Source organism: Sinohyriopsis cumingii, chromosome 12 (assembly GCF_028554795.1).
Source record: "Sinohyriopsis cumingii isolate HCF-2022 chromosome 12, ASM2855479v2, whole genome shotgun sequence".
Lineage (NCBI taxonomy): Eukaryota > Metazoa > Mollusca > Bivalvia > Unionida > Unionidae > Sinohyriopsis > Sinohyriopsis cumingii.
This window is the reverse complement of record NC_142972.1, coordinates 41,922,660-41,949,062: the sequence shown is the minus strand read 5'-3', so window position 1 is coordinate 41,949,062 and position 26,403 is coordinate 41,922,660. Positions and strand designations below refer to the sequence as shown.

Sequence of the window (26,403 nt, the reverse complement as noted above, 5' to 3'; positions counted from 1 at the left end):
TTAAATGTCTCTCATCTCTTCCACTCTTTCTCCCTTCCTCCCTCTCTCCTTCCAGAATATTAAAGAAATTAAGCTTCTTTTCTTAATGGTAATTACTGCTGATGCTGTGTGCTTGCACTACAGCCAACTTTGTTCCTACCTGTCACATTACTGCATAATTCTATGAAAGACAAAGCTGACACGTGTCAGGTTGAGAAGGATTATAAACGTCTCCATCAGCTTACACACTTCTCATCATATTATTGTCACAGAAGTTGCTGAATCATTAATTAAAGGGAAAAGACATAAAGTATAACCTAAAATATAACAACCTATTCCCTTGCTTCAGGCATGTTCTTCTAGCCATCTTTTTTTCTTCTGTTAAACAACTTTTAAGTAGCAATGATGATGAATTATTTATATTTAATTTGTATTGTTTGTTGGCTTTTTCAGTGATTTTATGTTATGTTTATCTGTATTTTATATTTGATCTTTGTCCAAAATCAAGTTAACAATGTACCTGACCAGTGACATTTATTTTGTAAACAACAAGATACATAGCTAATATTTCTCTCTGAGTATAGATTAATTATTCAGAATAATGTCCATGGATGTAAACATGTTTCCCTCTATCTGAATGTATGATATTAGTTTTTCATTCTTAAATTCTTAAACTTGTTAATAATTTTGAATGTTTCAGGAAAGAAACTGATATTAATTCAGGTTCTATTATTGTTTCTTAGCTTTTTTCATATATGTTTACTTGAAAAATGACTAATTCTTGCCTTAACGTTTGAAGCAAAATCAGTCTTATTGTTGTGTTCAGTTTTTAATTTGGGTGGATTATGTTATTCAGATTGTTATTCACTGAAATTATCAAGTGCTCAAAAATATTCTTGGATTAAAAAATTAATTATACTGAATTCAGATAAGGACATTTTGGATTATACTATTGTGATACATCAAAAGACTGTTAGCACATCTCCACATTCCAGGCCATTGGCAGATTAGCACATTTGAGACTACAGGCATATCAACACACTATATTGGAATTTATTTGGGATATTACTAAATTCAATTGGAACTTTATACATTTGGACTTGTTATAGAAGTTTTAGGTATATTTGGAATTAAATGCACAATACTGTAAGTTCTTTTTAAATTTTCACTTTGTATTCCTGGGAAATAAGTTATTTGTTGAATTTTACAAAGCTTGTTGGGTTTTGGTCTTTTCTGTTACTTAGTGTAAGACCATAGGGTCTTAAACAACAAGTACTTTTTTAAACCTCAACTGATCCCCCAAGAAAACTTTGTCAACACTTTTTCAACAAATTTGCCCCAAAACTGAAAAGATGGCCAAAGGAATAAAAAAAAGAAGCTTATTTGCACATCTTGACCAATGACATATGAAGCCTATACAGTTTCCATCAAACTCTCCAATGGGAAATGGGAGGAGATCAAATGATAATCTTAATTCTCAAATTACCTAAAATTGTTAAGAAATATTCTCTAAAATATTATCAGAGGAACAAATTGCTCATCTACATTAACATCTACATAGTTATAATAAAATCATCCAAGTGATTTGAGAGAAAAAGCAATGACAAACTCAGTTCCCCCAAAATACCATCTTCCTGATAATTTTTCAAGACAATTTTAGCTTTACTGGTCATAAAGCAGAACAGCTTGTGTAATGACATGTTGGATATTATCCATCTGATTACAACAAGTTTTTTTATCACTACTTAGAGGTGTGCCATGAAATTTTATACAAACATTCACCCTATTGTCTGCTTGGTCCGGTACCTCTCAGACATCATCACAGTTGTCATCTTGAAAATCTTGTTATTGCTTCTCCTCATGAAGATACATATCAACATAGGGTTCTACCACCAGAAGACTTTCTATTATATGTAGTTGATCCTTAAGGAAAATAGTGTCACTTGTTGCTCATTGTAATTATACATGTATAATGATATGTCAACATGATGTTTTTCCAAAAACATTTTTATGATATTTATTTGGTCTCAAATGAAAATGGTGTCGATATGGCCATCACAGCAGCAATCTTGAAAATCATGTTTTTTTGCTACTCCTGGATGGATGGTCATAGCAACATTAGGTTTTCACAGAAAGACTTCTTGTGATATCTAGTTGGGCCTAATGAAAATGGTGCCAGTCTGATATCCAGTGCATCCACTATGGCAGCCATCTTGAAAAAATTGCTGCTGCCACTTATCCTAAATGGAAACTTTTATCAACTTGGGGTTTCCACCAGAAGACATTTTGTGGTGTAATGTTGGGCCTGAATGAAAATGAAGTAGAAATGGCATCCATTATGGCCACCATGCTCGCCATTTTCAAATCTTGTTGTCACTGCTCTGGATAGATGTTTTTATTTTCACATGGGCCTTTCAAAAGAAAACTTGTGACTTCAAGTTGGGAAAATGGTGCTCATCTTACATCGCAATTATGGTCATAACAGCAGCTGATTTTTTATTTGATAAAATCTTGTTTTAGCTCCAAACTGTCAGTGATGGTTTCCCACTTAGAATAAAAAAGAAGAAATAACTTAAAGATAGAAGCCACAGTTGATTAACAGTTATTTAGTCAGATTGTGATATAGCAGAATCCCTGAAAGTGTCAATTCTAGAGATTGGACATGGCTTGTGAGATATAATACAGGGTTTTGACAATGTACACATGCAACTGGAAAATTGGTCATGACAGAAACTTTGGTTGACAGTGCCATTGTTTTGATGGATATATTTCACAACAAACATTTAACATTTTGGTTTAAAATTGAAAAAAAATATCAACATAAATACAACTAAAAAAGCTTTCAAAATTCAACTTTTGAAGTGAAAAAGCCCTTGAAAATTCCTTAAAATTGTACCTGAGATTTTTGTATGTACCACGTACATAAAAGAAAGATAATAATAATAATCTTTGCAACATGGCAGGCAACTAATATCCCATTTACAGTACACCCATTATGATTTGTTGGAAACATTAGAAAATCAGATCTGGTGTTGAGAATTATTTCATCTGAATCACTTTTGAAGCAGATAAAATAGAACTACTTACTCATTTGCATGATCTTGGAGAAGAAAAGAGGATTCAATATTATAACTGTCTTTGTTTTCCACATTTTCAAGGTGCCTCTGACATAAAATGAGATTAAATTCACTCAGGGTTGGAAATTAGATGACTTGAATCTGTAGTCATATTGGATATTGATAATTAAAGTTGGCATTGGGAAGTCTATTTTGCCAGAAGCTTTGGGAACATATGTTGATATTGCTGGAATGGATGTTGGGGATAAATTCTCATTGATGTTATCAAAGTACTCAATGTAATTAAGGCCTCATCTTTATTACCAATGTTATGAAGCATGAGATGTGAATATGACACATACCAAACCAAACAAGGTGGATGCTCTATAGTATGAGATATGGATATGACATATACCAAGCCAAATGAGGTGGATACTGTATAGTATGAGATTTGAATATGACACATACCAAACCAAACAAGGTGGATCCTCTATAGTATGAGATATGGATATGACATATACCAAGCCAAATGAGGTGGATACTGTATAGTATGGGATTTGAATATGACACATACCAAACCAAACAAGGTGGATCCTCTATAGTATGAGATATGGATATGACATATACCAAGCCAAATGAGGTGGATACTGTATAGTATGAGATTTGAATATGACACATACCAAACCAAACAAGGTGGATGCTCTATAGTATGAGATATGGATATGACACTTTACAAGCCAAATGTGGGTGCAGTGTATGACACTTTACAAGCAAAATATGGGTGCAGTGTATGACACTTTACAAGCCAAATGTGGGTGCAGTGTATGATACATAATAAGCCAAACGAGGTGGATACTGTATACCAGTAGTATGAGATTTGAATATGACAAATGCCAAGTCAAATAAGGTGGGTGTAGTGTAGTTTGAGATATTAATATTACACATACCAAGGTATACATTGTGCATGATTTGAACATGGCACAACAAGCCAAAACAAGGTGGATGGTGGTTATGTGGTTGAGTCTTTGCAATTGTAATGTACAGTAAATTTATGACAGTTGCCACCAAAAACAGTATTTGAAATTGGCATCCATCATCAGGTTTGGAAATCATACTTAAAAAAACAAAACAAATGATAATCCCAGCATTCTTAAATTCTGGCAAATTTATGTATATTTATAGATACTGCAGTTGCCAATGAGTACATTGAAAATGGAATTTATTTTATTTTAAGAAGGTTATATTTCTTGAAGTTTACTATTTGTATCAAAATTATTTGCAATAGCCAAAACAAGGAAAACATTAGGTATGGAGCATGATGTGTGTTGATAAATTTGGTATCATTATGCATTTTGGAAAATATTCAACTTTATAGTAAAGATGATTGAAAATAGATATTGTTGCTGTTTAAAAAAAATGGATTAGCAAGCCTAATTTAAGCACATCAAAACATGGATTAACAAAATAGGGATTAATAAGACCAATTTAAGCACAACAAAAATAATATAGAAAGACTATTTTTACAAAAACAACTAGGGAAGCATTTGAAGTTATTCTTTATTATACAACTGTTTTTACCTCCATAATTTTGTTAACAACTTAGATCATGTGACACACAAGTCAACATTGCATGTTAAGGTGAAATTGCTTTCTCTAGGGTTTAACACGTGTAGCTTCATACAGTGTCCTGAGTATATTAAAGGGTTCCTATTCAGCCTGATTCTACAATCATGCCATGTTGATATTGCCAAATTAGAATTTATATCCCAATAAGGTCACAAGAATCATTCTGATAAGGCGGAGCAATAGTTTTGCACAATGCAGTGGGGTGAAAAAGTATAATCATATAATTAGAGGGAGTCACATAACATGAAAGGATTGAACAATATTGTGTTAATTTACCTCAAAAGTGTTCTCATCATGCAACACCAGCAATGATTATCTTACTGAAAGTGTGAAATCTCTAGGATCGTGTAATAGTGGTATTATAACATGAAAACTCAAATGTTTACTAATTCTAGTCTTTTTCTCTTGCACAATACCTTCAGGTAATGTTTTCTTCACAGCCTGGCATTTCAGATTCCATTTCTTAGGTATAAGTGGTTGGATGGTTGTGTATTTTATTTAATGGAACTTTTAACAAATTATCGGCTGTATGATGAAAAGGAAATGGTAGCTAGATTCCAAACTTGATCTTTTTGTTTGACCACACAACAAATTCATGTAAATTTCAAACAGCTACACCTGAGTGCACATAAACAGTTATAGATTTTTTGGGGTCAACTATTTTGATTGATAAATTCCTTTATTTCACTGACATTCAAGTTTTTCCATATGGTTTTAACCTTTTTGGACTTGGGTATGTATAATAGATCTGATGCAGGCTTCCTGCCACATATCATTATGAGGTAACTAATGGAGACAGAATACATGGTGGCTCAGTGGGTTAGCATACTGGACTTGTAATCAGGCGGGTACAGGTTTGAATCCTACCACTGAATCAGCCTGGGTCAACTACTGTGGTGTGTCCTTGGACAAGAAACATTACTTGAGTTGCCTTGGCAGTTAAAGACATTGTGGTGTTTCTATGCCGTAAAACAAAAGAAAAAAATACCAACCAAATCATCTGGCTTTTGTATAATTTAAATATCTACATATTTACATACCAGTTGCCTCAAAAACATGCAGTGAATGCTTATAAAATGCTAATTTTCTCAAAATGCTCTGCCAGTAGCATTTCTGATGCAAAGTGACAAAATAGGAAAAAAAATGAAATAAGAAAAATATGCTTTTGAAGTAAGCCTTCCATTTTTAGACCATTTATATTTCACTTCACCGAGTTAACATTCATAAATACAGCTATGTAAAGACAGAGGTACAAGTTCTTTTCCAAAACTTGCCAAGGTAAAATTGTTCACTCGATCTAGTAATTATTGGCAATCATCTTTACTTTCAGTACATTTCTTCCCCGATGCCTGTCATTGGTTTTGGGATAATTACACATGATTATATATGTTACAGATTTTTGGAATACTTCTACTACGTACAATTATACGATTATTTCCACTTGACTTTCTGAGTTGGAATGATGCTCACTTGGTTTACAAGGTCTCATAAAGCCATTACTGACAACCCAGAATGGTTGTCTTAATGAAATAACTCTAACTTAAGAATAATTTTGTCAAAGGGTTGATTAGAGGAAAGTTTATTAACCATTTGCATTGCTAGCACTCTCGAGCAGCACAACTTTTAGTCTCCTTTCATGAGGAGCAGGGAAATAAAGAGGAAATAAATTGTACTAGATTGCTGTGTGACTTTTATAACTTTTTTCTAACTAAAGCCCCTGTCTTAAATTATTTTATTTTTGCTGCAAATAATGTCTCTAAAAAGGTACACTTCATCATTTGCACATACATCATTCATAGGGGTATTGTTGAGTTTTTCTATAGGAAAACAAAAATTATATAGTACAGACAGTTAATACAAGCTACAGTACACATAATTTCATGACGTATGGATCTGTTATCTTGTAATTCTCATGTTTTACCATATATGCTCATTTATAAGACAGTTCAAATGCAAACTGCACAGATCAAAATCTGCCATTGCATAAATGCACCAACAGATTTGAGTCAGTGCAGTTTGTTAGGAGTAATTATTACAACAAACAAATTAGACCCTGATCTGCAGTCACATTATGGTATGGCAGATCAGGATCTTTGTTGTTTGCAGTTTGACTTACTTACAAGCAAGTGTAGATGGTATTATGGTATTATTTAATTATGGTTTCTGTTTTTGTGGATTTTCTCAAAACTTTTACCTTGACTAAGTTTTTTAATTCACAAATTTATCTTTATTTAAAAATCCATTGCAAATAAATGCCACAATTATTCATAAACAAGTTGAAAATGTAGATAGGTTACATACTTCTATTTGACCTTCAAACAATATTAAAGGTCACTGACTATATGTAATATATAGCTCAAATGTTACATAGAAACATCACAGCCCCAATTTTCTCTGAGTTGTAATGAGGGAAAAATCTATGAGTGTGTATGTTTACTTTTTAATTACAGTTTTGGATTTTAGTTACTTGATTTTAATATTGAGAAACAACTTATTTTGAGATGAAAAGATACCTGGTTCAAGAAGGTTTTGTTGTTTTTCTTCCTGGACTCTGATATGAAATATTACAGTTAATGTAACCTTCATATTCAAGTTGTTGTGGTCGATTTATTTTTTTAAAAGCTCCAACAGGGCTGCAAATTTATACCAGAATCATTCTAACATGATTTTGAAAGTAGCAATCGATTTGATCGCTAAACATTTTTTGAAAATTTATATAGGGGGTAATTGGTCTCCAATTAATGATAGCAAAATAAACCCTATTGATCTATTCACTCCCAACAGGTTTGCTGGTGACAAAATGCCTCCTACCATGTAAATAATGCTTCATTCCACAGGTATCAAATAAATCAGGGTGGAGAAGGGTCACTTACTTCCTCAGGTAGGCAGTCCCTGATGGTAATGTTAATTGTGCTTCAGGGGAGAAACACTCATGGGGAACTAACATAGCATGAGGTATTAATGGTATATTGATAAATATCCATTGATTAAAATGTTGACCACCGACTGTGAATGACCTAAAACTCAATTGAAACAAATGTTCAAATAAAGCCATGCCACTGCTATATATGGTGGAATCTCAACAGGTCAAAGTTCAACCCTTGAGAATAGGCAAATAAGTTGGATAAACAAGATTAAATATGATCATAAACTTCAAGCCAATCAAAATGTTCCAGCCAACCATGTCAAAGTCAACACAAAGTGTGTGTGTGTGTGTGTGTGTGTGTGTGTTTTTGTGTGTGTGTGTGTGTGTGTGTGTGTGTGTGTGTGTGTGCGCATGCATGTGCATGCATGTCTGTGTCTGTGTGCATGTCTGGGTGTGTCTGGGCATGTCTCTGTCTGTGTGTGTGTGTGTGTGTGTGTGCATGTGTGAATTTTCTGCTTTTCTGGATTGATATTGAAATAATGTGGATAAGAAAATACTTGTCAGAGTGGTAAACTGGGTAAGAATACAGAGTTTGCAACTTTACCATAAATGTTTAAGTGAATATATAATATTCAAGCTGTCATATAATTACATGTACTTTGTCATGGAGAGTCTCCCAACACAGCAATACACCTTAGCAATAAATCTGTTTGGTTTCCTCCTGACAGCTACTGTTTGGCTTCGGTTTGTGTCTATAACACATACATTTAAAGTCCAAACATTGTTTACCACATATACTTGCTTAAAAGTCAAGTCAAACTGCAAACAACAAAGATCCTGATCTGCCATAGCATAATGTGCTTGCAGATATTGGTCTGCATTGTATGTGCTACTGATTACTACTAACAAACTACACAGACCCAGATCTACAAGCTCATTATGTAATGGCAGATCTGGGTCTGTGCAGTTTGCAGATGGACTTGACTTATAAGCGAGTACACATGGCATATTAGTGTTTTAAAAATATGTACTCATGTGTATGGATGTACCGTTACACCCTATACATACATACATACAGACATAATTTAAAATTAGTGGTAAAAGTTGAGCCCAGGGAGGTAAATTTGTTTTCTAGTGTTACCAAGATTTACACCTGTGACTAATTACAAACTTTGATTGCTGAAAAAGGTGTAGTTCCAAATTTCAGGCAAGATAATTTCAGCTTTCTGCTTTTGTTGTGTTGAACAATTTTTCATGTACAATGAAGCTTTTTTGGCTGAGAGCTGTGACCCTGTACAACCCATATTTGTAAACGGGATGTACTCTTTCTTCATTCAGTTTGCTCCTTTCTTAAACCTATAGGGATCGCTGAAATTGATATTATAATTAGTTCTGTCAAATATTTTTCACTGCCTTAGTTTTCCTGCCATTGATTTTTTTCAGAGAATTAAATATATGAACATCAGTCTTTATAATGGCAAGCTTTTCAGTTGTGTCAAACAAAGACTAAGTTGATGACAAAATTGGTGTACACCTTATACTGAAATTTGTTTCTTTCCAGTCACAGTAAGAATATTCAAATGAAATGTACCTTACCTTGGCAGACACATTCATATAAGAGACATCTGATTATAAATGACACTGTATTGAACTAAATTTCTTTTGCATATTCCAGCTCTAATAAATGACAGTTGTTTGCAAAGGATAAATGTTTGCAGTTCTAGAGTGTCCTTTATAGACAGTTTTGACAGAAATCAGCACATTTAGTCTTGCATATCCAAGTGTCCTTTATCCAAGTACTGGTTACATAACTAGTCGTACATTGCAGCGATTACAACTTATTGGTCATCATCTTAATTCAGACACCTTTGTCTAATTGTTTAATTTATCCAGAATTTGAATAGGGCAGTTGGATGAAATTTGTCTAGACTATGCTGCAACAATGACATGTACTGTGAAGCTTCTTTGATCCCAATTCCATGCCATGACGTGTACAATAAAGCCTCTTTGATCCCAACTCCATACAGTGACATGTAGAGTGAAGCCTTTTTGATCCCAACTCCATACAGTGACATGTACAGTGAAGCCTTTTTGATCCCAACTCCATACAGTGACATGTACAGTGAAGCCTCTTTGATCCCAACTCCATACAGTGACATGTACAGTGAAGCCTCTTTGATCCCAACTCCATACAGTGACATGTACAGTGAAGCCTCTTTGATCCCAATTCCATACAATGACATGTACAGTCAAGCCTCTTTGATCCCAACTCCATACATTGGAAAATCTTGGTAAAATGAATCCATATAACAATTTCTGGGAACATGATTTTCTAAAGTTACACTTTGAAGCAGTTCATTAATCCACTTCACCACAAATCCGTATGAAATGAGTGGAAACGACAGTATTCCACTTCACCAATAACCCATATGAAATGAGTTGAAAGAGTATAACACTTTACCACTAATCCATATGAAATGAGTGGAAATGACAATATTTCACTTCACCACTAATCCTAATGAAATGAGTGGAAACATTATTTCACTTCACCACTAATCCTAATGAAATGAGTGGAAACATTATTTTACTTCACCACTAATCCTAATGAAATGAGTGGATACATTATTTCTCTTCACCACTAATCCTAATGAAATGAGTGGAAACATTATTTCACTTCACGACTAATCCTAATGAAATGAGTGGAAACATTATTTCACTTCACCACTAATTTATATGAAATGAGTACAAGCAACAGGGCTCAGAAAAATGGAGTTATACAGTATTCTTGTATTTTATAGATTTCCTCCCCCACCATATCTCTTGCTCTCTCAAATATTTGGCAAATAGATATGGATGTTATATTTATCTGACAAGATGCCCGCCCCATCTTTCTGAAACATTTATTAATCTGGACCACATTCTTATCATTGGGAAAAAATGTAGCTTGTCAAATTTGAACATTTTGTTGTTTACTCAAAGCTTAGCTGTTTTATGGAAGCCAGGCCAAGGGTTACAGGAATTTAGGTCATTGTGTCATCACCAGGTTATTTTGAGTTTCCTTCACCTGTCAGTAGCATCTGAGTCATCCAGAGTGGACAGAGCTTGGAATGCGTTGTATCTTGTACAATAAATGGAAATTAATGTGAATGTTTATCTAAGTCTATGCCATAACTGTTCAGTATGATGGACCAACTAAATTTTAAAAGTTTTGTTTTTATTTTAATTTTAATTTTTTGTTTGCAGCAGTGTTACCAGATCGGTATCACTTGGACAGTCACCATATACTCTCCAGAAGCCATCTCTACCATGATCCTGGCTTTTCAGAAGGAGACAGCATTCTGCAGGTGAGAATATTACTGTACCACCCCAATAGAAATCCCATGCAGAGGGTGCAGGATTTGTGAAAATTGATGCATGGTCTATCAATGGATGAAGCATCCCAGTCAATTTTAAAATTAGGCCATCTATTAAATGTACAGAATAATTGAAAATGATGGCTGTTATAATTAAATTAAACTTTCTAAAATAATATTTGGAAATTTATTGTAAAGGTTAGTGATGGTTTTTGTCATTGAGTATGGACATATTTTATGGTAGATATAACAAATAGGTCATGGAAAAAACAGCTATCCATGTAAGTGTTTAGAGTTTATTTAGAACTATTTGAATCAAATATGATGAAATAATATATTTGTAAAAATTGGGATGTTATGGTAGGGATGGCATATACCCTTTGCAGCAGGGCATTCTGATTTCATCCTGTCTGTCACTCAGTCAATACATCTGTACTTATGTCGATTTGCCCCAAGAGACTTGCACAATTGCACTTGAACTGCTTGATGTTAAGAATGAAGTTTGGTGGGCATATTTCTATGCAAATATGGATGTAATGACATTTTGTGGGCATATTTCTATGCAAATGTGGATGTAATTCAGTTTTATGGGCACATTTGTATGCAAATGTGGATGCAATGAATTTTTGCGGGCATATTTCTATGCAAATTTGGATGATGCAATTATGTTTTGTGGGCATATTTCTATGCATATGTGGATGTAATTAAGTTTTGTGGGCATATTTTTATGCAAATGTGAATGTAATGAAATTTTTGTGGGCATATTTCTATGGAAATGTGGATGATGTAAATATGTTTTGTGGTCATATTTGCATGCAAATGTGGATGACTTGATTGGATTTTTACACCACTAAAAGTGATTGTACAAAACCACTCAAAAGAAACACATAACAATGTATAGGCACGTTTGTATGCATATGTAGATGACATGATTATTTTCACTTCACTGAAGCAATTTCAGCAAGACTGAATATAACTTTTGTCTGCCATGTGTCATCAGTCCATCAACACTTCCTTGTGATCCCTTTAGGTGGCACTCTACAGTTTCATATTTTCCCAAGGGATAGATGTTTTAAAAAAAAGAATTTCTCCAGTTCTCCTCACTGGTTATACTGGCTATTTACAAAAGACCTTGTATATCTTAGGTATTATTAAAAGAACTTTTAGTTCCCTTTATTTTGGTGTATAATTGGTGTATAATTGGTAGGTGTAATATGGGTTATAGAATATAAAGCTCGACCTTACTTCAGATGTGCACCAATCAAAAAACTTCTAAGTTATAGTTGGTCATTTTCACTTCCTCGATTTCAGAGGTAAATTGTTAAAAGGAACTGATAACTGTTTTTATATTTTGTATAATTCATTCATTGCATGTTCAGAAGCTGTTATTGTCTAGTCTGGCAAAATGAATTTTCCCTATTTTAATAACTGCTCAAGATAGTGTACTTTAGACTAATTCAGGTTGATCTTTCAGGCAAATTTGATTATGAGCAACATCCACACATATTAATGAGCTTATCTTGCATCTGACTGCATGTGAAAACTCTATAGGCCATGTTTTTGATCAGATTTGGTATGTAAGCTTATATTCAGAAAGATCTAAGGTGATTTCAGTTAAGAGCAAAATCCACATGTATTAATTAGGTGATATTGCATCTGATTGGCTGTACTTATAAACACTCTACTGGCCCTATGTCTGATAAGATGTTGTTCAGCCTTGGTATGTAAACTTGTATCATCAAAATCTTAGGTGAGTTCAGTTATGAGTTGCATCAGTGCATACTAATGAGGTGATCTTGCACCTGATTGGTTGAGCTTGGAACATTTTAGATACCATAAGTATGATAAGATTTTGATTAGATTTGGTTTGTACAGTTATGTTATGTAAATTTGTACCATCAAGATCACAGGTGAGTTCAGTTATGAGTTAAATACACGTATTAATCAGGATCCAGACAGATTAGATGGTGAGAATCAAACCAGCAACATTCTGGTCAGAAGCCCAGTGCCTTAACCACTGAGCTATATCAGTTCCTCTCAATAGGAGTCTCGATAAGTGATGACTTCAAGGGGCCATGTCCTGGGGGTTTAGGATAGACTTTGTAATCCATGCTGAGTACTCCCTTTATAATACCAAGTAAGTATATGTACTATAAAGGTGTGATCTAAGAAGATAAATGACACCAAGCTCAAATTACAATATAGCAACCGTGTGATTCAAGCTTTTCATGCATGCACAAGCTGACATGTCATGTGAGTGAAATCAGACCCCATGGGCCTATTTGAACTCTTTGCACTCAGACCATTTAGAATAAACAGTTCTATGCTTGGTCCAAATCAAGCTTTGCATAAATATTAAACATAAATATAATTTTATTGCTGCACATTGACTAAAGAACTGGACAGCAGAAATATAATTTTATTGGCATGTAAATTATAAAACAGACAACAGAAATCCAGTACTTAAAGTGCTAATTCAAACCATTTGCTTGCTATTAAAGTGCTAATTCAAACCATTTGCTTGCTATTAAAGTGCTAATTCAAACCATTTGCTTGCTATTAAAGTGCTAATTCAAACCATTTGCTGAGAATTGCTATTCTTTGGTTTGACTACAAAATTATTACCAATGATGAAAATGTTCTTGAATAAAATTGCTTTTAAAATCTCCTTTCCGCAGTATATTGCAATTATGTCAGTTGCCTGCCTAATGTAGGTACAAGCTGCTAAATTGTCATGCTTTGAACCCTGACCTTTCCATTTTTTTCCTGTTGCTTACGGGAACAATGTTCCTTGCTAACGATCTGTTATTGAAGCTTTGGGATGCCAAATTATTTAAAATGAACCTTGTCAAAAATGGGGTCATTTCAGACCACCCAAACTATTTGCTTTGGTTCACTCAGTCCAATGGAATTTTGTCATGCTTTGTGACTTTTGTCATCCTTTAAAATGGGACCAAATTGTTGCTCAGAGGCCACAGAATTTGACAATTTGTAATTTTCTCAGAATATGTAATAGATTTAAATCAATTTGAACTACCTGGATATTTTCAAACTTTGACTGTTCCTTTTTGTAAACATTTTTTTAGTGATACACATCAACACAGTAGCAAGTCTGAACTATAACTGTATTCCTTGCTTAAACAACTTTGAGAGTACAGGGACAGTGTTATTACCTTATGATGTAGTAGCTAAATTCTGATTTGCAATACAATAAATGCAAGAATATTTGGCAAAATTGATGCTAAATGCCCATATTAGACTAATGCCCTCTATCAATGAGGATTTTCAGAAAGTTTTCTTGTAAGTATGATATATATAGACACCTGTCCATTGTATAATGTATCCCTCAAAGATGTTTGAGGCGTTAATTGCCAGATCATGTACAGTGACATTTTCATCTGATTTTGTGGTATGCTTGACACCTTGAAGGGTCTTGGGTATAAAAGATTGGGTTTTAATTTATGGTGTAAAATAAACTGGCATGAAGTTGGAAGTAGTTGGCCATGTCAGATTTGAGACAGAATGGTCATGGTTGGTGGTTAATAAATTATAAGATGGGGACTGAACAATAGGTTCTTCCTTGACAAAGAAGTAGTCCAAAATGTTAAAAAAGTAACTTTACACAATGACTAAGGAATTTTCGGATAGGTGGAACTGTGCTAATTTACAGTTTCAGGAGTGTGCAAATCCACTCAAATTGTATCTTGTATATCATAGAGAAGCTCATATGTATGTATGTATGTATGTATGTATGTATGTATGTATGTATGTATGTGTGTATATATATATATATATATATATATATATATATATATATATATATATATATATATATATATATATATATATATATATATATATATATATATATATATATATATATTTGTTATTTAACTTCTTTCAGCTATTTATATACATGTAGTTGCTTTTCATAGGAAGATGTCTTCTTCTTGTAATAAATTTTTCTTTCGCATTAAACAAAAGTTTTAGATAGAAATATGGGCACAGTGTTGGATAGAAATTATGTCAGTAATGTAAATTTGATGGAAATTCTGTTGAATTTGTAAAGAAAATTAAACTAGATATTATAAAATTATTGACCTTCATTGAGGTGATGATGATGTTTTATCAACCAGCAAATTTTTACCAGTGTGAAGAATCTCAGTATAATAGACTGACTGGTTTACAACCTGTATATTCAACTGGACAAATGTCCACAATTTTAGTATATGATTTGAAACAAAATTTTGAAATTCAATTTTGTTTCAGTATAATGAAAATGTCTTTTCAACTACATGATGTCATGATGCTGCAGTACTATGAATTATCACAAATTAATGTCAAAATGCCATTGTTACATTTTTATATCATAATTGTGCAGTATCTTGAGGTATTGCACATCACATGATATTGTATCAGCCAATGAAAAAGCATTGCTCCTGGAAATCTTATAATAAATGTAAATATCAGACATTTTGGTGACAGAGGATTGAATCCTTTAGATTTTATTGTTGTTGGCCTCTTATGTCTAATACAGATTTTGATCAAAACAGTTGGTGTTTTCATATATAGATTATTTTACCTCTGAAGCAAGTTTTAGGTAGAAACAGGACAACAGGCAGAATTTACCATACCTAAGTTCATACAAGTTGAAATTCAGAGCATGTCCTCTTCAAATTTTTATCTCAGTAAAGGCATACAGATATATTTGATTACAATTTAAACAATTTTTTTATATATATTTGCTTCCATGGTTAGGTTATTTATTGACAATGCATTTGAAATAAAGTGCCTTGCCCAAGGATGCCCAACTGTAGCCATCCTGGACTGATTCAGTAGTAGAATTCAAACCTGCATCCTTTTAGTCACAAGACTAACACACTAACCACTGAGCCAACATGGCTTCTGCCTTCATTAGTCACCTTATATGACTTATAGGAGGTTGCACTCCCCTTAACATACGCTTATAATGTCCCCATGACTTACACTTTATGATGTCCCCATGACATACACTTTGTAATGTCCAAATTACATACAGTTCATAATGTCCCCATGACATACACTTTATAATGTCCCAATGACATACACTTTATAATGTTCCTGTGACATACATTTCATAATGTCCCCATGACATACATTTCATAATGTCCCCATGAGATACACTTTATGATGTCCCAATGACATACGCTTTATAGTGTCCCAATGACATACACTTTGTCTTATATTGATCATTATATTTTGGATATAAGAAAGTAAACAATTACAGAAAGTTATTACAGTCCAAAAATCAGAGGCATCTTTTAGTGGTTCTAAGGGGCAAAAAATGGGTCCCAGTTCTGATGCAAACATGCCCCAGTCCTAATGTAAACTATTTCAGTATCAAGCAGAATTCCCATTGTTAGGCTGATTCCCAATTCACCAATGAAAAATCCCTGAAAATTGGAAGCCATAAAGAGTGATGAACATTAAATATAACAAAAACAAAATTAGCAGATCATTTAATATCAACTTTGTTTATTATTAAAGAATTTTGTTTTATTCTTTTCTGCAGGCATTGTATGGGTTTCTTATTGTGGTTACCTGTGATGGAGAGGTTTTTTATGCATCCCGTACTGTGGAGCAGTATCTTGGTTTTCACCAGGTAAGCTACAAGTGTGGAAATATTGGCAGTTTAATCAAAACATGGAATCTTATGTTTATTGTGGGAATTGAATAATATGAATATTTAGGCTTTCCAAATAATTGTAAAATTAACTCTTACCACAGAGTTCTTGATAAAATTTTTATCAATTGTGTATTTTACTTTCAGGTTTGCATGCCATGTACATGGTTTTATCTTTTTCTACGCAAAAAACCCCATAAAAACAATTATATTTTTGGGTTGTTTAGGGTTATTATTTCAGACTGGGTCAGGAATTTGACTGCCATTACATAATATTAACCAACCCCAGGTATTTATACATCCCAGATAATGCATTATATCCTGACTGGGGTATATTAAACAACTAAAACTTTTTTAAAATTAAAATCATAAACACTACACCAAAAATTCATACAGAATACTTCCTTTCAGAGAAGCTTTACATGAAATAATGGTATTATGAAACATTTGCTCTTGAAATTGTGTAGAAAAAGTGTGATTCACAGCATCAAAAGAAGGTTCTGCTAAGAAAATAATTGCTGTTTCATAACATATATACTGTATATACTCACAGAACCAATTCTGCCATTGCATAATGCACTAGGAGATCTGGGTCTATCCAGTTTGTTAGAAGTAATCAGTAGAACAAACAAGATAGATCCTTATCTGCTGGTGCATTATGCAATGGCAGACCAGGATCTATGTTTTTTGTGGTTTGACTCAACTTATAAGTACAGACAGTAAATCAGTAATCAGTTTTGAGATAGGTAGGAATGCTATGAAGTCTTTTGTTTCAATAATAAACCTCCAGTTCAACAGTAAGAAGATGGTGAATTAAACCTCTAGTACAACACTAAGAAGTGGGTGAATTAAACCTCCCATTCAACAAAAGAATAGGGCAATTAGACTTCCAGTTCAACAGTAAGAAGAAGGTGAATTAAACCTCAAGTTAATCTTCAAGAAGAGTCACCATTAAACCTCCCATTCAACATAAAGAATAGGATAATTAGACTTCCAATTCAACATTAAGAAGAGGGTGAATTAAACCTTCAGTTCAACATTAAGAAGAGGGTGAATTAAACCTCCAATTCAACATTAAGAAGTGGGTGAATTAAACCTCCCATTCAACATAAAGAATAGGGCAATTAGATTTCCAATTCAACATTAAGAAGAGGGTGAATTAAACCTCCAGTTCAACATTAAGAAGTGGGTGAATTAAACTTCCCATTCAACATAAAGAATCGGGCAATTAGACTTCCAGTTCAACAGTAAGAAGAAGGTGAATTAAACAAGAAGAGGGTGAAGTAAACCTCCAGTTGAATATTAAGAAGAAGGTGAATTAAACCTCCAGTTGAATATTAAGAAGGTGAATTAAACCTCCAGTTGAATATTAAGAAGGTGAATTAAACCTCCAGTTGAATATTAAGAAGAAGGTGAATTAAACCTCCAGTTGAATATTAAGAAGAAGGTGAATTAAACCTGAAGTTGAATATTAAGAAGGTGAATTAAACCTCCAGTTGAATATTAAGAAGAAGGTGAATTAAACCTCCAGTTGAATATTAAGAAGAAGGTGAATTAAACCTCCAGTTGAATATTAAGAAGGTGAATTAAACTTCCAATTCAACATTAAGAAGAAGGTGAATTAAACCTCCAGTTGAATATTAAGAAAATGTCTGATCAAGTGAATCATTGTTTTGCTTTGATATGCTGAAAAAGATAATTGGCTTTCTTTCGCTAACTCCACATGGACACCCATCCACCACCCCAGCCACTACTATTTTTAAATTGAATTCTATGCGACTGCTATTATTGTGTAAATGAAATAAAGGAGAATTATAAAGAGCTGTTGCTTTGTATATGGGTGCTTTGAAGTCAACATGGATGCTGACAACTGTCATATCTATGCATGTTATGATTTTGTCTGAGATTTTTCCAAGAATTTAAAACATTAGCTTTTATAAACTGAATGATATAATCAGGGTATATGATGATTTTGTGGCCATAAAATGATAATATATCACAACAGATATTGTTATGCATCTGTCATAAGGTCACAAGCATATTACATTATAATATTGTATGTCATAAGGTCACAAGCATATTACATTATAATATTGTCTGTCAGTTACCAGCTTTGTTTCTGCACAATAAACTGAGTTCTTCACCTTCTAGATTTACCAAATGTTGTGGATGGCTTGTACTTGGAGTAAGGAAGAACCCTATCAATTGTGGGGACAAAAAGTTCAAAGGTTAAGGTCATAGTGACTGAAAGAAGAAAATGCTTTCAGCACAATAACACCCCATCATCTACAGTTACCAAACTTTACAGATGGCTTGCTCTGGGGATAAGAAGAACCCTATAGATTTCATGTTGACTTTTTTTAAAAATGTTTTTGCACAATAACATTAGTTCTACAGCACAAACCTCAACCAGACTGTAGATAGTTTGCACTTAGTGTAAGAAAGAAGTTTATCCATTTTGGGGTCAAAGGTCCAGGCCACTGCCCCTAAAAGAAGAAATATGATTTCCACACAATAACATTAGTTCCACATCACAAACTGTATATAAAAAATTGTGGATAACTAAGCAACTTGGGTAAGGAAGAAGCATATAGATTATGGCATCAAAAGATCACTGATCAAATTGTCAGGTCAAATTCTGCATTGATGATAAGAGAGTTATGAGGGTTGACACATCATCATAATTTGAAAATATTTCAACCTTTTTTGTATAGAAAATTCAGAACAGGATATGACTAAGCTAAAACATTTATTTCCAATAACAAAGGATAATTGAATTTTATATTAGTCTTGAAATGATTGTTCCGATGACAACCATGATATAGTTGTCTAAGACACTTTATCATGTAAGTTTCAATTTCATGACTTCGCAAAATAGAATTATTGTGCACTTTTTAGAATAAGTCAATAATGTCAATAAAACAATACATATAAAAAAGCTCAAAACAATGCAATTGGGAAAGCTCTAAAAAGATATTAGTCCTCTTTTTTGTACAATCAAGAAATATTTCTGCAACATTCATAAGCAATTATTGTCTCTTAGTCACAGGGTGTTAAAAACCCCTTGATAACAAGGTAACCATTTAAATACACATAGTTTTGAAATAAATTGAATTATTCACTAATGATTTGACTTTAAATTTTCAAGATATAATTATTATATTGAATTTATCTAAGTTTTATCCTTACAGAATTGTCAGTGATTTTTTTTTTACTCTGGTAAATTTGTTCACTTTGAAATATAATATTTTATATTTATTTAATTTTAAAATTAGATGCTTCTTTTAACATAGCCAGATATGTGGTTGCATTGTTATTATTTTCAATGATGGGACAAGTTAACAAAAATGGTGACACAGTTTCAAAATAAGTACATTTCATGCGGGTCTTATATGTGTAAATTATGTTTCACTAATATTTAGGATGTCAAATTTCAAGGATCTAATTGGTCCCATTATGGTGGACTATCTTAAGATATTACTCCTCTTTATGTTTAACTTCATTAAAAATTGTTTCATTATATTTTTCCTCTTTTATTGTTACTTTATGGTGAAATAATGTTAAATGACTTAATTTTCTCCTTCATTGACAGAATGACATCGTCAAATGAAGGATAAAGTTACCTTATCTCTTTTGTTCAATACTTGTGAATGTATTTCAGACATTGACCTCTTGGATTATTTCATGGTTTATGAAGAGATTTTAACATAAATAAATAATAAAGAGGAAAAATATCATGAAACAATTTTTAATCAAGTTATTTGATCATGTTCATTCGCAAATATCTTTAAGTTGATGCCACTAACACACTTGTTTGTTCATTAGTACCTTCAAGACTTGGCTATTGTAACTCAATTCTGTCTGGTTCATCTCAATATCTACTCCAGAAACTTCATAAAGTTCAAAACACAGCTGCTCGGGTCATACTTAGAGTACCACAATTAGAGCACACCTCGGGGGCCCCAAGTGGCCGAGTGGTCTAAAGCGCTCACCGTTACGGATCACTGCCATCTCACCTCTGTCTGCGTCAGTTCGAGTCTCGGATTCGGCTAATGTGGTTATGTGGGAAAGCTTGCCAGTAGCTTCTCGTGGGTCGGTGGTTCTTTCCGGGGGTTTTCCGGGTTCTTCCTCCACCATTAATACTGGCCGCCATGTATAGCCTATCTTGTGCTGAAAAATGGCGCTAAGCCCTACAACAACAACAAAAAAAAAAAAAGAGCACACCTCCCCACTGCTCTGTACCCTACACTGGCTATCCATTCAATCCAGAATCAAAGTCAAAATTTATTCTCTGTGCTACGTTTCACTGATGGACTCCAGTCCAACATACCTATCTGACCTCACCCATGTGTACACACCAGCAAGATATTTATGCTTCTCTTCTGACAATCATATACTCATTATTCCCACTATAAAAATGAAGTCATATGGACAAAGTTCTTTTGCTTACAAGGGCCCAGCAACATGGAACGAATTGCCCTCTGAACTTAGACACAAAGACACAGTGATCCCATTCAAGAGTGCTCTTAAAACTCACTTATTTTGACAGCAAGAACAAACTTAAAGACCTAAAAATGTTCCCTACCTTAAATATCTTCAGCATGTTTTTATGTTTTCTAATTTCATGGTGCTATTTTTTTGATCATATCATTACATATGTTTTGTTTATGTTATAGGTGTTGTCTAATGTTGTAAAACACTTTGAGCTTCTAAAGATCAGGTGCTATACAAAGTCCTCATTATTATTATTAGTAGTATCATACCTACTTTGATAGTGAGTACTCCCACCACCCTTGCTCCTAGTGACCTCTGCTCTGTTTTTTCTATAGTCCTCCCTTCTGCTCTTTCTAAGGGCCATCCCATCTGCATGTTCTATTGCCCATCCATCTGCTTTTTCTAGCGGTTCTCCCCTCTGCACTTTTTAGGGATCCTCATATATCCTCTTTCTATTGCACTCCCCTGTGCTCTTTTTTAGGGTCCCTCCCCTCTGCCCTTTCTAGGATCCCTCCCCTCTTTTCTTTCTAGGGGCCATCCCCTCTGTTCTTTCTAGGAGCCCTTCCCTCTGCCATTGTCCAGGTCACCAAAATACCTGCTTACAACTCTAGAATATTCTATTGATTCTAATGTTTGTATGTTTATATAATATAGAATACATTTAAGAATGTGAGTTGTTTGTTCCTTATTACCAAAAAGACGACATCCTAAATTTTGATACCAAAAGAATGTCTTTGGCTGCATACCACTAGTATGCTCATTTTATTCCAGAAAGTTACCCTTTTCCTCTAAACTTACCCTTATTGTAAACATTTTCTTAAAACTCATAAATGTAACATCAACTAATACCAGTCAAGTTGTTTAATCCTATTAATAATTCATGTGGTTTCTCTTGTGTTTTTTTTATGATCCAAAAGTCTACAGAGGAAATGGATTGTTATTTATTGATTATTTTCTCTGACGTACGAACTTACCTCTGATTTGGGGCTTCATCAATTCACTGCATCGATTACTATAATAAACCCAGACTTTTCTTGTAAAATTGTTTACAAGTGAGATTGTCTTATCATTGGTAAAAATAATTAATACAACAAAATGTGATATAATTTTTTTTTGTAGTAGGGGATTGGCTTATCAGAAATATGATACATGTATTATCATTCGAGAATTACAGGGTCAGCAATTCATTCTCTGATTATGATTACGTTGCATGCAAGACAAGGTGCAAATTGTACCTGCACAGGTGTAACATTATCTTATATATTTCTATTATTACCTATCATTACCAACATAAGTATTGTTTAACTGGCAAAAGTAGCGGTAAACTTTGAAGACTCAGGTGTGTTGTGCAGAACTATTTACAAAATTTAAAATAGTTGGCAGCATGGAGATGTAATGAGAATTTTGTCACACTTTCTGTGCTGAGTTGAAAATATTGTGTGATACTGACAATTTGAAAAACTTAAAAGCTTTCATGTTAAAAGTTTACTTTTTTAACTGTATGGGCTTGCTTTAATAATCAAATTTTTTTTAAAACACTGAAAGAGATAAATAGATAGATCCATTGTCAGAGGCAAGTTATTTATGATGTATGCACAGGCCATATTCCAAAGATTTTGATGATGTACGCACAAGCCATATTCCAAAGATTTTTGAAGACATTTTCACTACTGCATATACTTTCCTATACAGTATATTATGAATCCAACAGCAAACATCACAGACCCAGATCTGCCACCACATAAATTAATGCACTGGCATATCTGGGTCTGTGCAGTTTGTTAGGAGCAATCATTAGTACAAACAATATAGACCTTGATCTGCAGGTGCAATATGCTATGGCAGGTCAGAATCTGTGTTGTTTGCAGTTGGACTCAACTTATAAGTGTGTGTAAATACTGTTTATTATATGCTTCATATATGTGTGATTCTCTGGACCATGCTCTTGCATGTGGTTATTTGTGAACAGCTAGCTATCAAAAAGTGTAAATTTAAAATAAAGTATTTATTTGTTTAAAAAATGGATGGCACAGATGAACTGATCATTAAATCTACCGAAATATGATGTCATTTTCCCTACGGATTAGTGGTGTATACCTCCATCTGTCCATCCTTCCATCCATTCAATACCCAATCTCTTAAAATGTTGGCTTAAAATTCACGAAACTTATGTTACCCTTAAGGGTAACCATCTGGCTGAAGGGCATCATCAATTGTGTTGGGGGGGAGGGGTACAAAAATCAGATGAATAAACAGTTCTGTTGCAGTGAGTTTTTCAAATATTTCCAAATAAACTTTAGTAATACAGTCATAGCAAGAAGAGCGAGGGTAAGGGTGAGTAATGCGGTGGGGTGGGGTGAGTAATGGGGTGGGGTGGGGTGAGTAATGGGGTGGGTTGTGTGAGTTTGTAGATTGAAAAATGCTATAAAAAGCATGCAAATTTGTGATTGCAAGCTATTTGTGCTAATTTGAATCTGGCATGGTAATTGATGAAAACTAAAATATAAATACTCAATCTAACTTCAGTTTACTATTTCCAGTGGTTGAATCAGCAAATAAATTATAATGAACAAAATGTCAATTTTAATTGCGTAGAAATCAGCTGAAGAATGATGAAAGGTATCCTTTTAAAGACTTAAATGTCTTTCTTTAAAAACCAAACCAATCAAAATTTGATTTATTCTCTGTAAATGACATGATGTCTGATTTTTTTAATGATGGGACACGTTAGGATTTGATACCATCAATGAACACTGAATGATACAAAAAGTCATTAATGTAGTGAGAAAGTGCTTGGTAATGACACAGAAGACCAGACTGACAGTGAACTTGTTGACACCAGTAAATAAATTTAGAGACTCTTTTCTTTATAGCCAGTCATGAGAAATAGAAATGTGGCTCCCTTCCACTTGATTACACCACATTTGCACAATAAAACCGCAGTCCTACAATTGCTCCCCTTGGTATATAGAGAAAATTTGTTCAATATTTACACTGGCAATTACCATATCCAAAAACGTTTACTCACCGAGATATTTCAGAATTGTCGAAAGATGGATTCGATTACTGGAAGGATGGGTAGCTGTAAATCTTTTATTTTCAATATTATTCTTTTAATTTTTGTTAAGTGTTTCAATTTAAACTTTTTTTTTAATGCCTTATAGCATTCAATCCATTTTTGCAATTTTGTGCAGTGGTTCAAAAACAAGAAACAACATGCTTTTTGTAAAATATATTGATCAGATGAAATTAACTGTCAAACCCCTAATAGTATGCCTTCAACTTTTTGTTTCTTCCATCTTACATCAATAGAACAGGCAACATACAATTGTTGGAAGAATATAATAGTCTCCATTAAGACTAAATGCATTCTGATAGCCCATAGTGGCAATATGCAGTGGAAGTGCCCTGATAAAATGAGGCATAAAAGGCAAATTGAATGTTTTGACTAAAATAATTATGGGTTGGAGGCAACATTTAGAAACATGATCCAGGAAAATCTCAGGCTTTTAAGAATTTGTGGAAGTCATCTTCATCTTTATCACTATGGGTTAAGTGGAAAAACTTTGATCTTGCCTCTGGAAAATGAATAATATTACCCCTGGTACTATTCCAAAATTCAAGATGGCCTCTGATGTTTGTATGGAAGGAAACGGCAATTGCCCATAATGCTTTAAAGATATTGCAGTTTTTATTCAGCATTAGGAAAAGCAGCAATTACCAAGGTTGTTTTATAGTCCACTGTATAACTTCTTATTGAAGTAAAGCTCCTACAATCTTCATCCATCTGTAGTTCTTCAAATTACTTAAGGTATTCCCATGGTAAGTAAAATATATGTATGCATGTATGTATGTATGTATGTATGTATGTATGTATGTATGTATGTATGTATGTATGAAAGTTGTCATACCACTCACAACATTCTGCCATAGAAAATGATCCTGCAAATTGGGATCTGTCTTCTTTGTTCTACTGATTATTCCTAACAAACTACATAGATCCAGATCTGCCAGTGCATTATGCGATGGCAGATCTTGGTTTGTGCAGTTTGCAGTTGGACTCATAAACAAATATATACAGTAAAAGTAAAGTTGGAAAGCTATACTAATGAATAAAAATCTTTAGGTAGATGGACCCTTTTAACTTAATGTATACATGAAGTGTTACAGTATAAAGTATTAAAAAGTAATGATGTTAGAACTCTACAAAATATTTAAAAAAATGAATTAATTGTAAAGGTAAAAAGTACAAAATATCAGAACATAATGTTACTTATAATAAGACCATAGGGTGCTTTCTTTCTTTTGGGGTTTTAATGCCATTTTTAACATGTTATAAGTTACATCATGCCAAATAAATAGGAGTTAATTGCATTTCCCAATGACACCCCAAGGTACCCAACCCAGGCTTGCCTGGGCAGGTATTGACTATACTATTGTTAATGGCATTCATATTTGAAAATTTTTGTAAGTGTACAAAATGGGCTTATTGTCGTTAAAGGCATTTTTATATTTCATAATTTCATTAAAGATAGAAAGTGGGCTTATTGTTTTCAATGGTGATCTTATACAAATATTTTCAATAATTTTTTTTTAAAGGTAAGAAGATGGTTTATGATTGTTTAATTCATTCTTGTAAGAAAACTTTCCATAATTTTGCTTAAACATAGAATGGGCTAGTTATTAGTTCCTGTCGGTATGTTTGTGAATTAGGTTTAGTGTTATGTCAGCTCAGTACTAGCTTCATGGTGCCAATTAGAGGTAAAATTCTAAAAATGTAATTTGTAAAGAATTATAAAAACAAAACTTTTGAACGATAACCTGTTCCAAATAAATGTAAACATAGTCATCAAGTACTAGATGATATAAGATGAAAGATAAACATGTTAATTATGTAAAGGTACCTAAAATTAAAAATAACTGACTTGTGTCCCATACCATTTGACAAAATAAACAAATTTATTAAGGTCTGGAATTTTTTTGAAGGACATCCACGTGAATGCTGACTAACTGGGTTGATCCTTCCCATGTGTCATTAAGTTTGAGATCTATGCGGAATACTGCAATAATGTGGAAAAGCGGCAATTATACTTATTTTAGCTCTACTGTCATAGACTAGAAAAGCTTATGGGATGGCCAATCATACATCCTTCCATTAGTGCAAGTATGTACTCACTTATATAATGAGTCCAACTGCAAACTGCACGGACCCAAATCTGAGTTGCATAATGCACCAGCGGATCTGGGTCAGTACAGTTTGTCAGTAGAACAAACATTATATAGACCCAGATCTTCCAGTGCATTATGTTTAAGCAGATCATGATCTTTGTATGACTCATCTTTTAAGCAAGTACATAGAGTATGTGT

At 33.5% G+C, this 26,403-nt stretch overlaps 1 protein-coding gene across 1 annotated transcript in view; it reads left to right on the top strand.

Moving 5' to 3' along the window:
- The window catches only part of LOC149786330 (uncharacterized), a 122,549-nt gene that overhangs the window by 49,439 nt on the left and 46,707 nt on the right, over positions 1-26,403 (top strand). Inside the window, exons 3-4 of the mRNA XM_089975925.1 lie at positions 10,771-10,871; positions 16,432-16,521. Of these exons, the coding sequence (XP_089832051.1) occupies positions 10,771-10,871; positions 16,432-16,521 (191 nt within the window). The remainder of the gene's footprint in view (positions 1-10,770; positions 10,872-16,431; positions 16,522-26,403) is intronic.